Source organism: Bos grunniens, chromosome 10, assembly GCF_055505025.1.
Source record: "Bos grunniens cultivar Pamir isolate PY7600 chromosome 10, Bosgru_T2T1.0, whole genome shotgun sequence".
NCBI lineage: Eukaryota > Metazoa > Chordata > Mammalia > Artiodactyla > Bovidae > Bos > Bos grunniens.
In genome coordinates this window covers 101,625,640-101,643,991 of record NC_141174.1, presented here as the reverse complement: position 1 = coordinate 101,643,991, position 18,352 = coordinate 101,625,640, and the positions used below count along the sequence as shown (strand labels likewise).

Below are 18,352 nucleotides of genomic sequence, written 5' to 3'. Positions count from 1 at the left end.
CACATACATCTCAGAGGCTAGGTTGGATGTCAAGTCTGAAATTTAAAGGATGGGGAAGAACACACCTACCATGAGTGTCCCTAACTCCAAGACCAAGGCAAGGGTACAGATGTGTAATAGTTATAGCAGAAAATGAAAATTTAGGACTAATAATTTAATCTACCATACTTCCTTCCATATCTGTATGTGAGTGTGTGTGTGTGTGAGTGTGTGTGTGTGTATACTCAGACATACAAACAAAATAAAACTTGTAGTTGTGTGTCAAAATTCTTTATGAAACATGAAAATGGGATGGCATATGGGAGCAATGTGATCAGCTAAAGAAGCTAATTAATAAATTCATAATCCTCTGATTTTTAGTGAGTCTTAGAGTTGGAGCAATCTGAACAAAGTATTTTCCCAAAGAGTTTAGAAGGAAAGAAGAGAGCAAGACTTTTATGTCCAGAGTCAAATGATTTCCTCCAGATAAATGTTCTTGGCCAGCATAGTGCTATTCTTGTTCCTTTTTTATTCTTTTCCTTTCCTTTCTCTTTCTTCAACTTGAAAACCTATATGCTGGATGTACTTCCCTAGTCCAGCCACAGATTCCATCAGCTCCTCTTGTCTTAGATCCACCCATTTTTGTTGTTCAGTTGCTCAGTCGTGTTCAACTATTTGCAACCCCGTGGACTGCAGAACACCAGGCTTCCCTGTCCTTTACCACCCACTTTACCCATTTATATTATGTCCTAGACTTGGAAGACATTTGGGAGTTTGATCCCTGCTTTAAGGCTTAAGGTTTGCAAATTGCTAAAGGGAAGGTAGAAAATACCCAAGGAAAATCAGAAAAAAAAACAAAGATGGGGAGCGCTGAGTCATGAGAGTCCCTTGGACTACACGGAGATCGAACCAGTCCATCCTAAAGGAAATCAGTCCTAAATGTTCATTGGAAGGACTGATGTTGAAGCTGAAACTCCAATGCTTTGACCACCTGATGCGAAGAACTGACTCATTGGAAAAGACCCTGATGCTGGAAAAGATTGAAGGCAGGAGGAGAAGGGGACAACAGAGGATGAGACGGTTGGATGGCATCACCGACTCAATGGACATGAGTTTGAGTAAACTCCAGGAGTTGGTGATGGACAGGGAGGCCTGGCGTGCTGCAGTCCATGGGGTCGCAAAGAGTTGGACACGACTAAGCAACTGAACTGAACTGAGTCATGAAAGTCGAGCTTAAATAACATTTTAAAGTAGTAAAATTAGCTGATTGGTCCAGAAAACTGAAAATCAAGCTCATTAAAGTCTTTGGTGTTCCTTTTAAAAGTTGTCTAGATTTTCAACTCTGAGGAGTGACAACAGTATCTTTCCTGTGTTCTGAAAGTTTATATTATGGTGAGATTAGTGCTAACTAAGGTGCTTTGTCAATTTCAAAAGAAAGACAGAGAGGAAAGGATATGGACACAGGGAAGAAAAAAGAGAACAAAGATTTAAAGTTACCTCTCTCTTCCAAATAATAATAGAGTTCTCGTCTAGAATAACCCAGGTGAAACAGATCTTTTTGCACACTTTCCCAGAAGCAATGAGAAAGGTGGACATAGGTTTCCTACGTGTGGATATGTTCAAGAAATACTCTTTTTTTTTTCATTAACTATTTTCTCTAGCTCAAATGTCTCTCCTAACAAGCTGTTCTGTTCAACCCCCTTCTGTAGAAATGACTTGTTGATGGTCTGTCGCCAATTGAATATGGAAGAGTCTGTGGCAGAGATCATGAACCAACTGGGCGCTGATGAAAATGGGAAGATTTCCCTTCAGGATTTTACACGGTGCCGCATGCAGCTCATCAGAGAAATCAGGAAGGAGGAAATAGGCCTTTCTGAGAAGTCAGACAACTCCTGGAAAAAGAAGAGGCTGAGGGACAGAATTGCCTCCTGGCCCACGAGCAGTGACAACAGTCTGGGTAGGTACAACCCAGTGACAGTTTGCTAGTGCACCTTTAGCCCTGTGTTGTGACCTTCAGGAGACAGGGCTGCCCAGCCTGTGGATGGCTTGTCCCCAGGCCGTCTCCTCAGCCACACTTGCCCAGGGTGATAACTTGCTAATCTTCCAGTTCTGAAACTGTGTATCTCAGCTCGGGACTTGAACACATGTGCTAGAACTCAAACCCAGCCAGAATCCTGTTTGGGACTCAAACCCACATGGCTGGGATTTGAACCCAGCCAAAACCCAGGGTACCTGGTTTCAGGACCTAATGAAGCTCAGGTTCTTGATGTCTCATCTCAGAAAGAATTCAGTGAGCGACAAAGTGATAAGTAAGAAATGGATTTATTCAGATTCAGAGAGAAGCACACTCCACAGAGTGTGGGCCGTGGCAGAGGATGAGTGCAGGGGCCCTGAAATGTGGCATAGTTAGTTTCTATAGGCTGGGTCATTTCATATCCTAATGAGTGGGAGGATTATTCTGTCTGTTTTGGAGAAGGGGTGGAGATTTCCAGGAGTTGGGCCACTGCCCACTCCTTGGTCTTTGGACAGTGCCTTGGAACTGTCATGGTGCCTCTGGGTGTGTCATTTCACTAACTGATTGAGGATCAAGGTCTAGTCTTGTCTGCCATCTTGGTCCCATTTGATTTGGTTTATGTTGTGTCCTCGGGCTGTGACCTTCTTTCAAAAGTTGTGCCTTGCCCCTTTTCCTCCCGTTACGGTTCTGTCCTCTTGTTGGTGGTGGTCAGTTGCCAAGTCGTGTTGACTCTTGCCTGCCAGGCTGTTCTTTCTGTCCATGGGGTTTCCCAGGCAGGCATACTGGAGTGGGTTGCCATTTCCTCCCCCAAGTAATATTCCTGACCCAGGGATAAAACCCGAGTCTCCTGCATTGGCTGGTGAGTTCTAATCACTGAGCCACTGGGGAAGCCCACTTCTGTCCTATGGCTTCCCAGTTCTTGGTTTACTGCTCACTTTATTTTAGTTCTTCCATTTCCCACCTGTAATAATACACTCACATAACTATTGAGGAGGAAGGGCAAACTGGATGGGAAAGGTGGTAATTGCATCAGCAGACATTGGAAAGCTTTTCAGGTCTGCATAATGAAGTTTTTAACTATTTCTTTTTTGATTTGTGTTTAAAAATATTTCTACAAGCTTAGTTTTCCTGTTCATAAGTATTATTGTTTGGCATTTACCAAGAGCATTGCCAATGACTGAACAACAAAGGCATTTGCCATCTGCCTCTATGGAATTTGAACCCTATGCTGCTCTAGCTGTTGACCTAAAACAATCCCTGAGGGAGTTCAGGGTGGAGTGAGGTACTCTGTGCTCCAGGGAATCTCATGGGACAGGTCTTTAGATAGTTGGATGTTTTTAGGAACAGATTTTATGACTCAATCCTTGCATCTCCTCATATCTGGAGAAGTACTAAATCCCTTCGTGGTGACATCAGATCCTCATAACTAACAAGAAATCTTTTGTAAAATGAATGCTGCATGGTATTGAACTCCCCCTTCACCAAAACCTTATATATTGACTTTCCCCCACTGCCGCTTTGGAGCAGTCTCTCAGAGCTATCTCAGATGCTGCCTCCCAGGCTGCAGTCCTCACTGTGCCCCAAATAAAACTTACCTCACAGCCCTCAAGTTGTACATCTTTTTTAGTTGACATAAGATAAGCAAGTAGAAAGAAATTCTGAAAAATGTTGATAATTATTGAAGATTAGTGATGGAATCATGGGGTTTATTGTACCTATTTTTGAGAACTCATGTACATATTTTTAGTATATTTGAAAATTTTCAGAATAAGAAGTTTAAAAGAAAAAAATTGCATTTTAGGGACTTCCCCGTTGGTCCAGTGGCTAAGATTCCACACTCCCAACGCAGGGGGCCCGTGTTCAATCCCTGGTCGGGGAATTAGATCCCATATGCTGCAACCAAGAGTTCACATGTGGCCATTAAAGATCCTGCATGCAGCAACTAGGACTCAGCACAGCCAAAGAAGTAAATATTTTTTTAAAGGAAAGAAAGAAAAAAGTGCATCTTAAAGAGATAGCCTGAACCAAGGGATATAGGAAAAATTTTTTACCTATAGTTTAGGGGACTTTTTTCCTTTGGAAATGTCTCCTGGATCTCCTTCTCTGTTTCTTTCTCCGTTCAGTAGACCTAGTGGCAAGAAGTGAAGCTCCATGTTAATTGTCTATCATTTGTTAAATATATACTAATTATCTTGGATGATTCTGTACTGCCACAAAAAACACACATGTGTGCATGTATTGCGTGCACACACACACACAGAAATATGCACACTCTGAACAGTGTTCCAGGCAGTGGAATGATTGGGAGCCTTATTATTGAGTAATTGAAATAATAAAAATGTCCTCCTATCCTCTATACCTTGCTATCTTAATGGATTCCATTTTAACTGCAAGTTAGATATCTGATAATGCATGTGCTCTCAGTGCAATATGTAGAAATATTTAACTTTTGAACTAAAATTTTTTTCTGAGTGTTAAAGTAATGTATGTTCATTATAGAAAATAAGGGGGAAAGGCAAACTGGAGAAAACAAAAATTATCCTTAATATCTCACCACCTGGAAATAATAACTACTGCTTACATTTCTGCCTCTCTCTCATGTGGTATGTGGTTGTGTGATTTATTTGTTTTTTACTTATTTTTTCACATGCTTTCCATATAGTTTTGTATCTTGCAGTTTTCCCTCTTCATTTTCCTCATGCTTTTAAACAGCATTAGAAAGCATGATTTATAATGGCTGCATGATGTAAAATGGACACTCAGTAATATTTATTAAATGAAAGGATGGAGGGAATTCTTTTTGCTAAGCTGTATTTTCTATTTTTCTGCCAAGAACTTGAACTTCTCTAAGTACATAAGCACACATATATGTATATATTTGAAAGGTTAAGTAAATGGTGATATGTCTCAACAATTGAATACAATTTGGCTATTAAAGTAGTATATAAATGTGTATCAAATGTGTTTATAGAAGAAATACTTGTATGGAAAAAATATATACTCACTGTTGAAAATTGTATTTTATTGTGTGGCAAGTGTTTATAAAATACCTTGAAAGGAATAGTTTCGATGGAATTGCTGCCCACATCTAATTGGTTTGACTATCACATAAGATTGCCTCAATCAAAGAAAGAATTGAAAAACAATTCCTTTTAACCATTTATTATAACCACATACCTTGAGAGAAAGAAGAGGTAACTGAAAGGAGGTGAACCATAAAATACATCATGAACTGAGGAAACACCAACATACCATTTACCAGTTTATCCTGGTAGTTAAGGCTTCATAGGTAGATTATTTCGGAGAAGGCAATGGCACCCCGCTCCAGTATCCTTGCCTGGAGAATCCCATGGACAGAGGAATCTGGAGGGCTATAGTCCATTGGTATCGCAAGAGTTGGACACGACTTAGTGACTACACCACCACCACCACCACCACCACCACCACCACCACCTGGTTCTATCCCTTACTGCTTACACAACTCTAAACGTCACTTAGTCTCTGCATATCTCAGTTTCCTCATTAAGTGTAACATGAGAAGAATCATTGTCATTTGGAGGAATAAAGAAGCCAATGTATATGGACAGCATGTGAAATGATGCCTGGCCCAGCAAGATAAGCTACAAGCTCTCAATGCAAGTTACATTAACATTGTTATTATTATTGCCACTCAATTTTATTTCCTGGAGATTGCCGGGATTATACTCATGTTGGAAAACAACTTCCTATTCAGTCTAGTGTGAATCAAATATATTTTAAAATCTATAATAATTAAATAAAGATATATGTGTTTAGTTAGTCTCTCTCTTTTCTATATTATCAATCCTTCCTTCTGATTCTATATAGATAAACTCTAGTATCTCCTGTCTCAGGGTCAGGGAGAAGCCCTTTCTTGACTGCATGTCCCTTCTAAACTGCTGCCCCACTTCTGTGCTCCGTTTCACAGCTAAGGTTTTTAAAGTGTTTGTCTCTGTGAATGCTTGTCAGTCCTCACCTCTCCTTCCTTCAGCCCCCTCTTCCCAGCTCCAGTCATCACACTGCACTGACCCTGCTCTTACTGCCTCTGTGGTGACCGACCCCGTGGTTCTCCTCTGTCCTCATCTTTGGCATTGGCTCAGCTGACTCCTTCTTCATTCAGTTGTACTTTATTTTCTTGGACTTCTCTACACAACATTCTCCTGGGTTTCTGCCTACCATTTTGGCTTCCTTTTCTCTCTCTCTCTGTCTTCCTTTCTTTTTTAGACTCCTCTTCTCCTGGAGCACTTCCAAATTTTGAGGCACCTTGGGATTACATTTTCTCCCTAGGTGACCTCATTATGGTCTCATGATTTTAAATACTGTTTTTTTGCCAGTGACTCAAATATATGCCCTTTCTCTTGAGCTTCAGAATCAGGTAAAATTGACATTTCCTAGGCAATGGCACCCCACTCCAGTACTCTTGCCTGGAAAATCCCATGGACGGAGGAGCCTGGAAGGCTGCAGTCCATGGGGTTGCTGAGGGTCGGACAAGACTCAGCGACTTCACTTTCACTTTTCACTTTCATGAATTGGAAAAGGAAATGGCAACCCACTCCAATACTCTTGCCTGGAGAATCCCAGGGACGGGGGAGCTTGGTGGGCTGCCGTCTATGGGGTCGCACAGAGTCAGACACAACTGAAGCGACTTAGCAGCAGCAGATATCTTATAGACCACTCAACCTTAACATGGTCAAAAAGGATTTGTGATTCCCTTCCTTTCCTTACCCTTGAGTCATTTGTTTCCCACATAGCCCCAAGCAGGAAATATCACCATCCATTACTTTGCTCAAGCCAGCAAGACTCCTTGTCTCAAGTACTTCCCTAGTCTGTCCACATACTTGTCTCTCCTGCTACCACCCTTTTCTAAGTCACCATCATGTCTTGCCTTGGTTGCTGAAAGAGCTTTTTGGGACTTCCTTGGTGGTCTAATGGTTATGAGTCCACCTTCCAATGCAGGGGATGCAGGTTTGGTCCCTGGTCACAGAACTAAGGTTCTACATGCTGCGGGGCAGCTGAGCCTGCATGCCACAGCAAGAGAGAAGCTTGTGTGCTACAACTAAGACTCGATGCAGGCAAATACATTAATAAATATTTTTAAAAAAATAAATAAAGGAACCAACTGGCCTCTCTTATACCTCCCTTGTTGTTGTTCAGTTGCTCAGTCATGTCCTACTCTTTGTGACCCTATGGACTGCAGCATGCCAGGCTTCCTTGTCCTTCACTATCTCCTGGAGTTTGCTCAAACTCATGTCCATTGAGTGGGTGATGCCATCCAACCATCTCATCCTCTGTTGCCCCCTTCTCCTCTTGCCTTCAATCTTTCCCAGTGTCAGAATCTTTCCCAATGAATCAGCTCTTCACATCAGGTGGCCAGAGTAATGGTGCTTCAGCTTCAGCCTCAGTCCTTCCAGTGAATATTCAGGGTTTATTTCCTTTAGGATTGACTGGTTGAATCTCCTTGCTGTCCAAGGGATTCTTAATGGTCTTTTCCAACACCACAATTCGAAAGCATCAATTCTTCAGCATTCAGCCTTCTTTATGGTCCAACTCTCACATCCGAACATGACTACTGGGAAAAAACCATAACTTTGACTATATGAACCATTGTCAACAAAGTGATGTCTCTGCTTTTTAATATGCTGTCTAGGGTTGCCATAGCTTTTCTTCCAAGGAGCAAGCGTCTTTTAATTTCATGGCTGCAGTCACTGTCCACAGTGATGGTGGAGCCCACGAAAATAAAATCTGTCTCTGTTTCCACTTTTTCCCCATCTATTTTCCACAAAGTGGTAGGATTAGAAGCCTTGATCTTTGTTTTTTGAATGTTGCGTTTCATGCCAACTTTTGAACCCTCCTCTTTCACCCTCATCAAGAAGCTATTTCGTTCCTCTTCACTTTCTGCCATTAGAGTTGTATAATCTGCATATCTGAGGTTGTTAATATTTGTTCCAGCAATCTTGATTCCAACTTGTGCTTCATCCAGCCTGGCATTTCACATGATGTACTCTGCATAGAAGTTAAATAAGTAGGGTGACAATGTACAGCCTTGACGAACTCCTTTCCCAATTTTGAACCAGTCCATTGTTCCATCTCTGGTTATAACTGTTGTTTCTTAATCTGCATACACGTTTCTCAGAAGGCAAGTAAGGTGGTCTGGTATTACCAAAATCTTTAAGATTTTCCACAGTGTATTGTGGTCTACACAGTCAAAGGCTTTGGTGTAGTCAATGAAGCAGAAATGGATGTTTTTCTGGAATTCCCTTGCTTTTTCTGTGATCCAGTGGTTGTTGGCAATTTGATCTCTGGTTCCTCACCTTTTCTAAATCGAGCTTGTATTGTCTGGAAGTTCTCAGTTCACATACTGTTGAAGCCTAGCTTGAAGGATTTTGAGAATCACTTTGATAGCATGTGAAATGAGTACAGTTGTGTGGTAGTTTGAACATTCTTTGGCATTGTCCTTCTTTGGGATTGGAATGAAAACTGACCCTTTCCAGTCCTGTAGCCAATGCTGAGTTTTCCAAATTTGCTAGCATATTGAGTTCAGCACTTTCACAGCATCATCTTTTAGGATTTGAAATAGCTCAGCTGGAATTTCATCACCTGCACTAGCTTTGTTCATAGTAATGCTTCCTAAGGCCCACTTGACTTCACACTCCAGGATGTCTGGCTCTGGGTGAGTGACCATACCAGTGTGGCTATCCAGGTTATGAAGACTGTTTTTGTATAGTTCTCCTCTCAGAATGGTTTAACATTATAAAAATATGCTTAAGTCATTCCTGTGTCTTCAGTGCCCCATGGCTTCCATAGGACTTAAAGTCCAAATTACTCACCACATTCTAGCCTGTGTCCACCACTCTAACCCGATCTTACAGTGATTACTCTGACTTCTTATGCAGGCTCTGCCCACACTGGCCTTCCTGCTATTCCCCTAACTTAGCAAATTTAGCCAACCTCCGGTCTTTGCTCTCACTTTTTCTGCTCATCTAGAACATTATTCTTTTTAACCTTCTCTTTGCATAGCTGGCTCTTTCCTGTTATTCAGATTTCAGCTTAAATATTCCCTCTTTAGAGAGGCCTTTCCAAGCTAATGTGACTTCTCATATACTCTTCCACATGCCCTTATGCATCGTACCACTGATTCTTATCTGACATCATTTTACGTGCTTATTTAAACACTATTTATCTGTCTCCTCCAGTGCAATAAAAGCTCCACTAGAATACTTACGGCCTTGCTGGGGTCCTGCTAAACCCCTGCTTAGATGGTAAACAATATGCCTGCAACGTGGGAGACCTGGGTTCAATCTCTGGGCAAGAAAGATGCCCCAGATAAGGGAATGGCAACCCACTTCAGTATTCTTGCCTGGAGAATTCCATGGACAGAGGAGCCTGGCAGGCTATAGTCCATAAGGTTGCAAAGAGTTGGACATGACTAAGCAACTAACACTTAGTCAGTACTTGGCCCATGGGACATGCTCAGTGCATATTTGAGTGAATGAATGAGCAATTCACTGTGTTCATGCTGTTTCAGGGCTTCATAGAAGTGCAATGCGTAGTTCCAGACACTAAGCAACTTACAATTTAATTGTGGAGTGATAGTTCAGTTCAGTTGCTCAGTCATGTCCGACTCTTCGCGACCCCATGAACTGCAGCACGCCAGGCCTCCCTGTCCATCACCAACTCCCAGAGTTCACTCAGACTCACATCCATCAAGTCAGTGATGCCATCCAGCCATCTCATCCTCTGTCGTCCCCTTCTCCTCCTGCCCCCAATCCCTCCCAGCATCAGAGACTTTTCCAATGAGTCAACTCTTCGCATGAGGTGGCCAAAGTACTGGAGTTTCAGCTTTAGCATCATCCCTTCCAAAGAAATCCCAGGGCTGATCTCCTTCAGAATGGACTGGTTGGATCTCCTTGCAGTCCAAGGGACTCTCAAGAGTCTTCTCCAACACCACAGTTCAAAAGCATCAATTTTTCGGTGCTTAGCTTTCTTCACAGTCCAACTCTCACATCCATACATGACCACAGGAAAAACCATAGCCTTGACTAGACGGACCTTTGTTGGCAAAGTAATGTCTCTGCTTTTGAATATGCTATCTAGGTTGGTCATAACTTTCCTTCCAAGGAGTAAGCGTCTTTTGATTTCATGGCTGCAGTCACCATCTGCAGTGATTTTGGAGCCCCCAAAAATAAAATCTGACACTGTTTCCACTGTTTCCCCATCTATTTCCCATGAAATGATGGGACCACATGCCATGATCTTCGTTTTCTGAATGTTGAGCTTTAAGCCAACTTTTTCACTCTCCACTTTCACTTTCATCAAGAGGCTTTTTAGTTCCTCTTCACTTTCTGCCATAAGGGTGGTATCATCTGCATATCGGAGGTTATTGATATTTCTCCCAGCAATCTTGATTCCAGTCTTGATTGTGGAGTGATAACCATATAACAAATTAAGTAGCAATGAAGTTTAAATTAGTCAGTGAAACTTTAGAGATCATTGAATGATGCAGAAGACAAGGTCCTTAAGGGGATCTAAGAAAGACTATGAGCAGGAGTTTCAGCAAAGTGTTTACATTTTACCTGTGAGTACACTGTGAAGAGAAGTAGAAAAAATGTCAGTGCTGTTGTGAGAAGAGCCTGAGAAAAACTTAGATTTAACAGTTGAGTGTCAGAAAGATTTTATTGGCAGCCCTGACATTTCACAGCACGTCCACAGCGGGGAATCGAGTTAGCAGAAAAAGAAAACCTGTCAAAACATTACATGCTTGACTTGGAAGAGGAATTTTGATAGATTCATTTTTTTCCCACGTTTTTCTCAGAACACTAATTACAAGAGATGCTCATAAATTTTATGTGAAGAAAGAATTTCTTAAGCAAGTACATTTGAAAAGTTTGGGCTAAATTAGATGAGTAGTGTTCTTCACTGTGAGACATCTCAGAGTCTTTAATGTGTTAATATTTCTTGTGAATCTACAAGAGAAGAACAAAATACACAGCATTCTTCACATTTAATCGATGTTAAGCTTTTATTTACAAATCTTCCTTTTGGCCTTTCTCAAATATACTTTGGGGAAAAATGATATCTGATCAGCTAGGATAATAGATTTTTGTATCTATATTAAGTCATATTATTTCAAACTTTTATGTCTTGAAACCACCAGTTATGTAAAATTTAATAGTTATTGCAACAAGAATAATAAAAATGGTTAAAAATTACCAGAATTTACTATGCACAAGGCAGTTTTCTAGGAACATTTATTATATGCTAGAATGATAAATCCACTTCACCACTCAGTTGATGTGGGACTTAGGCCACGTTCCTGATTATTCTGAGCATCACTTTTCTTATCTCTAAAGGTACAGTAATAATACTTGCATTGTTTGGAAGACCTTAGTGAAACATCACTTGTAAAGTTCCTACTACTGCTACTGCTAAGTCGCTTCAGTCGTGTCCGACTCTGTGTGACCCCATAGACGGCAGCCCACCAGGCTCCCCTGTCCCTGGGATTCATGGTGGCTATTCATGTTAGCTTCTCAATAAATAATAGCATTACTTTAATTATTATTATCATCTTTAATCCATGTGGCTACATTCCAAGTTTAGAATACAATCCCCCTTATATAGAGAAGGACACTAATGCTCAGAGAAGTTAAGTGATTTTCTCTAAGTCACAGAGGTACTGGACCATAAAGACGGCTGAGTGCCAAAGAATTAATGCTTTTGAACTGTGGTGTTGAAGAAGACTCTTGCGAGTCCCTTGGACTGCAAGGAGATCCAACCAGTCCGTCCTAAAGGAAATCAACCTTGAATATTCATTGGAAGGACTAATGCTGAAACTCCAATACTTTGGCCACCTGACGTGAAGAGCCAACTCACTGGAAAAAAACCAGATGCTGGGAAAGACTGAAGGCAGGAGGAGAAGAGACGGTAGAGGACAAGAAGGTTGGATGGCATAACTGACTCAGTGGGCATGAGTTTGAGCAAGCTCTGGGAGATGGTGAAGGTCAGGGAAGCCTGGTGTGCTGTGTGGTTCATGGGGTGGCAAAGAGTGGGACATGACTGAGCAACTGAACAACAAGAGAGGTACTAAGGAGTTGAGAACACTAAGACTTGACTTACTGAAAGAGATAATCCTTTGTGTCTCCTGCAACTTTTGCTTAAAAACTTGGTCTTCACAACCAAGAAGCTAAGTGAAAAGAACACTGCCATCTAGAGGCCATTCCCAACTATTGCAGGCACATGGTCCCCAAGGTCTTGAGGAAAGATCTGTGGAAAAGGCCCGTTAGAGAAACCCATCTCTCTGGCAGCAAAGTGACAGCATACCTTATGCCAAATAGTTACAAGGTTTTGTATATGCTGCCTAATTTCCCGCTGGAAAACTAATAATCTAGATTCATTATAACTATTTGTAATTTTAATTTAAAATTTTTTTCATCTTAAAATTTGACAAATTTAAATCACACATAGAAATTCTGACTTAAAATTTTCTGTGTGATGAGGGGAGACTTTGGAGTTTTTAAAAATTGCCAGCGTTAGGTATTTTTGTATGTTAGCAATTCCAACAGAGCCTTAATTCAAACGTGCCCTTTTAAATAAACAAACAGCTTTTTACTTCAACTAAGCTGTGAACTTTAAACATGATTTCCACATATTCCTGTCAACTGTGTGGATTATGTGAAAAAGGTACTGCTTCAGGGTGATGACCACTAAAAAAAAACAAACTGCTGAATTGCCTGAGGAGAGCTGGTATAAGCCTGCAAGCTTGCCTAATGAGGTTGTTACAAGTCTATGCTCTTCAGATCTTTAGGGGCACTTGTTTTTCTTCCTTTAGTCAGGTCTCAGAGAGCCCAGGAACTTATTTGAATTAAATCTCAATGGATTTAAAACATTGAAAGTCAGCAGACATTAAAACCTGCTAATTAATGCAAGTAAATTTAATTTATGCTAAGATTAGAACACTGGGCAAAGTTTCCAATAACCTGTATCTTCAAAGACGTGTTATTGGCCTTTCCTTGAAATATATTCCCACCTGACGTGTCAGCTTCATTACTGCTCTGATAGTGCCCCTGTGGTTCCAAAGGAACATAGAAAGTACTAAAGTTTCTCGGAGGAACTGACAGCAAGAATTTTCCTTAATGGGGAGTCAAAGTAAAAAGTTAGATCAAAGAATATATAGTTCAGACAGGGAGGACTCCAAACCCCACAGATCTGAGGTAGGAAATGTAAGGATATACCTTGATTCCTTGGCACGTTTAAAGAAACAAGTAACCCCCTGAATTCTGGTTGAGTTTCTTCCTTTTATGCACAAAACCTGTCTTAGTCTTGAAACAGCCTAATTTTTTCAGAATGAATGTTACTCTTAAATATTGTTGGGGTTTTGTCTGTGTGTATAAGTATTTTTCTAAACTCTTAAAACAGGTTAAATTAAGTAAGAAAAGAGTGCATTTTCCAATTCAGTTGAACTGACACTAGTATGTAGTGTTCTGCTGGTAAATTAAGAACACTTGACTTCAGCCCTCTATGCATTCTGAATGAGAAATTAATAATTACCACGGAGTGACTTAACACTTCTGAGAGTGATTCATTGTTAAAAATACTGCCCAGCCAGTGTAACAGCAGACTAGTCACAGCAGTTTTTAGCCCAGTTGAAGGTTTCAGGAAGTTTATTTTTTTGTTGGTGGTACTGGTGGCTTTTTACATACTCTAAGCCCTATAGGATAGGGCAAACAATATGTTTGTTTAGTTTATTCTACTCCTCAAGGCCTCTGAGGTCTTTAAGTGATAGATACTGTGTTCCGTTCTTCTGTTGCACACTAAGCATACTGCCAACACTGACTGTACATTGACTGTTTTTAGACTGTTTGGGTAGATTCAGTTCCTGATTAACTTAGTCCAGGTGTATCCATTTTTATTAATCATTGTCCTTCCTGGTCTTGAGTAGTTCCCAATTCCAACTGATTCATCTGTTCATACTTCCCAGGTTGGGACTGCCATGGTCCACATCTGGGTCCTCTTTCACATCCTCTGAATTACTGGCAATTTTCTCCAGACAGTTCCTTTTGTCTGATTCCGGTTGATGCTACTATGACTTCCAAATACTTTAAATATGTGGTTATGGTAAAAGTGCACTGGTTCTCTTTTGTCAACCTAAGAGACTCTGAACTCTCTAGGATCTCGAGACTCCTTACCATCCAGGGGGTTCATCCTAAGTCCCTCTTGTTCCCCATTACCTCTTCACATGGACACTTAGCTTCAGTTGTACTAACCTTCTTATTGAACATTCTCCTCAAGCCTACTTTTTCAGTTTTGTTCCTTCTGTACTGTATGAGAGCTTTTTAGTACAAGTGGCAAACCCTCAACACTAGTATTTTGAAGGAAAAGGGGAAGGGGGGACGGAGCGGGAGGGAGATAGGAAGGAAGGGGAAAGGGAGGAAGGAAGGGAGAGAGTGAAACTGTGACTATTTAGGAGAAGTCTAGGTGGCTGAATCTAGCATGAGTAGATCCAGAGATTCAGATGTCATCAGTCTGCCTCTCTCCACATCTCAGCCATTTTCCCTCAGAAATGGCTTTATTCTCAGGCTCCTTGTTGGGGCCTACAGAGCCTCCGCATACAGCAGCCCCAGGATTACTCCCAGTCTGTTGAGTAACTACGAGAGAAAAGAGTGATTTTTTTCTCTGCAGCAGCTTCACAGAAATCCTGGGAATTGATCTCACTAGGTCTTCTTGGTTCCCTGTGGCAAGAAAAATGTAGTGGTCTGATTGGCCAGGCCTGGACCATGCACTCAACCTGTAAGTTTGGAGCAGAGTTGTTTCTGTCGACATCATATGGACTGAGAGTTGAAGAAAGCAGTGAGGAAACAAGGTGCTGTCACCATAAGCATAGTAAGTGGATGCTAGGCAGGCAAAAAGAGCAGATGCCCCCCACATGGTCCTGTATGTACCTCTTGCCTTTTTTCTTTTCTTTGAGTATGCATTCTTGCAATCCTCAAAAGGCTTTAATAATGCTACATAAAGCTGACATGTATACATATATATTTAGCAACTCGGAGATTCATGTGTGTCTTCTCACACAACCAAATTGTAAAATCTTTTTAATGAATTCTGGTTTTTAAATGTGCTTCTGTTACATTGTTAATTGCTCACTCGTGTCCAACACTTTTGGAACCCCATGGACTGTAGCCTGGCAGGCTCTTCTGTCAGGGGGATTTTCTGGGCAAGATTACTGGTATGGGTTGCCGTTTCCTTCTCCAAGGGATCTCTCCACCCAGGGATTAAACCCATGTCTACATGTCTCCTGCATTGCAGGCGGATTCTTTACCGCTAAGCCACCAGGGAAGCCCCCTTCTGTTATATCCTGTGTCTGTCTATCATTATAATTGTGAATCATCCTGTGTTATAATCGTACATTTATATGTCTGTCTCCTCTACTAGATTATGTATCCTGGGCAAATAGCACAGCATCTCACACATGCCAGACAACAGATGAATGTTTGATCAATAAATTAATGTATCAGTGAGCAAAACTAGTACTCATAGTACCGAATCTTAGTAACTATTTGTTGATTTATTGTCATCCTTTAAAGCTTGGGTCTTTTTCTTTAAGGTATAGCTATTCCTTTGAAACAAGACGTATATATTTGGACCTGGGCAATTTTTTAAAAAAAATTAGTACAAGTCATGAGTGATATATCAGTTTTATCAAGATTAATTTTTTCCTTCAAACATATTCTTATTATGCGGATACAGTCTCAAGCTGGATATAATGAAAGGAACCAGAACATTGAGTTCATTTTAGCTAGTGGCTAGTAGATGTCTTCTGGAGAAGGAAATGGCAACCCGCTCCAGTGTTCTTGCCTGGAGAATCCCATGGACGGAGAAGCCTGGTGGGCTGCAGTCCATGGGGTCACACAGAGTCAGAAACGACTGAAGCGACTTAGCAGCAGCAGTAGATGTCTTCATTATGACACTTGTTCCTAAATTGACAAAAGGAAAAGGTTTACTGTGCTTGAATGAAAAATATGGCCACAATATTTTGCAGCTCTTTTCTCCCACTGCTTGAATAAGGGGTGGCTTTGTGGTTTATTTTGACCAGCAGAATGTGGCAGGAGTGAAACTGCAAGTTCTGGAGCCTAGATTTCAAAATGCCTTTCAGCTTCCTGCTTCACCTCTGTGGAACATCCCTGCAACCATGAAGGGAAATCTGGGCTAGACTAACAAAGGATGAGAGACCACATGGAGAGGCCCAACCAGTAACCAGTACTGAGGCCCCAGATACATGAGTCTGCACACCTTAGTTTCTCCAGCCCCAGTCAAGCTACCAGATGACTTTAAGTCATGCTAATGATCCTAATCCTAAGATAAGACACAAAACTGCCCAGGTGAACCCAACCCAAATTATTGACCCCAGAATCAAAAGAAACAATAAGCTGTACCATTTGAAGCCACTGTTTTGTGACAGCTTGCTATATAGTAGTAGATATGTGATATACATAAGGAATTACCCTTAAGATGTTTGTGAAAGTATTATGAATATGAGGCAAGACAAAAGACCTAAAGCCATCTATAAATTCACTGCAACCCCTATAAAATCCCAACGGCATTTTTAACAGAAATAGAAATACCTTTAAATTCATATGGAACCACAGAAGACCCCAAATAGCCAAAGCAATCCTGAGAGAGAACTGTAAAGGCATCATACTTTCTTATTTCAAACTATGTTATAAAGGTGTAGCAATGAAAGCATGGTAGTGGCATTAAAACCAGACATATAGACCAATAAGAAAAAGCAAGACAGTTCCAGAAAAACATCTACTTCTGCTTTATTGAGTATGCCAAAGCCTTTGACTGTGTGGACCACAACAAACTATGGAAAATTCTTAAAGACATGGGAATACCAGACAACCTGACCTGCCTCCTGAGAAATCTGTATGCAAGTCAAGAAGCAACAGTTAGAAATGGACATGGAATAGCAGACTGGTTCCAAATCAGGAAAGGTGTACATCAAGGCTGTATATTGTCACCCTGCTTATTTAACTTATATGCCGAGTACATCATGAGAATGCTGGACTGGATGAAGCACAAGCTGGAATCAAGATTGCCAGGAGAAATAGCAATAACCTCAGATATGCAGATGACAGCACACTTACGGCAGAAAGTGCAGAAGAACTAAAGAGCTTCTTGATGAAAGTGAAAGAGGAGAGTGAAAAAGTTGGCTTAAAACTCAACATTTAGGAAAGTAAGATCATGGCATCTGATCCCATCACTTCATGGCAAATAAGTGGGGAAACAATGGAAACTGAGAGACGTTATTTTGGGGGCTCCAAAATCACTGCTTATGATGACTGCAGCCATGAAATTAAAAGACTCTTGCTCCTTGAAAGAAAAGCTGTGACAAACCTAGACAGCATATTAAAAAGCAGGGACATTACTTTGCCAACAAAGGTCCATCTAGTCAAAGCTATGGTTTCTCCAATAGTCATATATGGATATGAGAGTTGGACTATAAAGAAAGCTGAGTGCTGAAGAATTGATGCTTTTGACCTGTGGTGTTGGAGAAGACTCTTGAGAGTCCCTTGGACTACAAGGAGACCCAGCCAGTCCATCCTAAAGGAAATCAGTCCTGAATATTCATTGGAAGAACTGATGGTGAAGCTGAAACTCCAATACTTTGGCCACCTGATGCAAAGAACCGACTCATTCAAAAAGACCCTGATGCTGGGAAAAATTGAAGGTGGGGGAGAAGGGGACGACAGAGGATGAGATGGTTGGATGGCATCACCTACTCAGTGGACATGAGTTTGAAAAAGCTCCGGGAGTTGGTGATGGACAGGGAAGCCTGGCGTGCTGCAGTCCATGGGGTCGCAAAGAGTTGGACACAACTGAGAGACTGAACTGAACTGATAGACCAACAGAACAGAATCGAGAGGTCAGAAATAAACCCTCACATATATGGGCAGCTAATATTTGACAAGGGAGCCAATGAGGAAATGACAGTCTCTTTGATAAACGGTGTTGGGAAAACTGGATATTCACATGCAAAAGAGCGAAATTAGAACCCTAACTTAAACCACTCATTAAAAATTAACTTGAAATACATTAGAAATTTAAATGTAATACTTGAAACTGTTAAACTGCTAGAGGAAAACATTTTTAAAAACTTGATGTCTTGGCAATGATTTTTTGAATATGACATTAAAAGCACACTAACAAAAACAAAAAGTAAACAAGTAGAAGTACATCAAACTTAAAAGCTTCTGTACAGCAAAGAAAGGATCGGCAAAATGAAAAGGCACTCCATAGAGTGAAATATTTGCAAACCATTAGCTGATAAGCAGCTAATATTCCACA

The 18,352-nt window shown here is 41.0% G+C and overlaps 1 protein-coding gene across 1 annotated transcript in view; it reads left to right on the top strand.

The window, feature by feature from the left end:
• The first annotated feature begins 1,681 nt into the window (after positions 1 to 1,681).
• The window catches only part of MCC (MCC regulator of Wnt signaling pathway), a 424,575-nt gene continuing 407,904 nt past the window's right edge, over positions 1,682 to 18,352 (top strand). Inside the window, exon 1 of the mRNA XM_086323343.1 lies at positions 1,682 to 1,936. Within this exon, the coding sequence (XP_086179469.1) occupies positions 1,702 to 1,936 (235 nt within the window). The 5' untranslated portion in view covers positions 1,682 to 1,701. The remainder of the gene's footprint in view (positions 1,937 to 18,352) is intronic.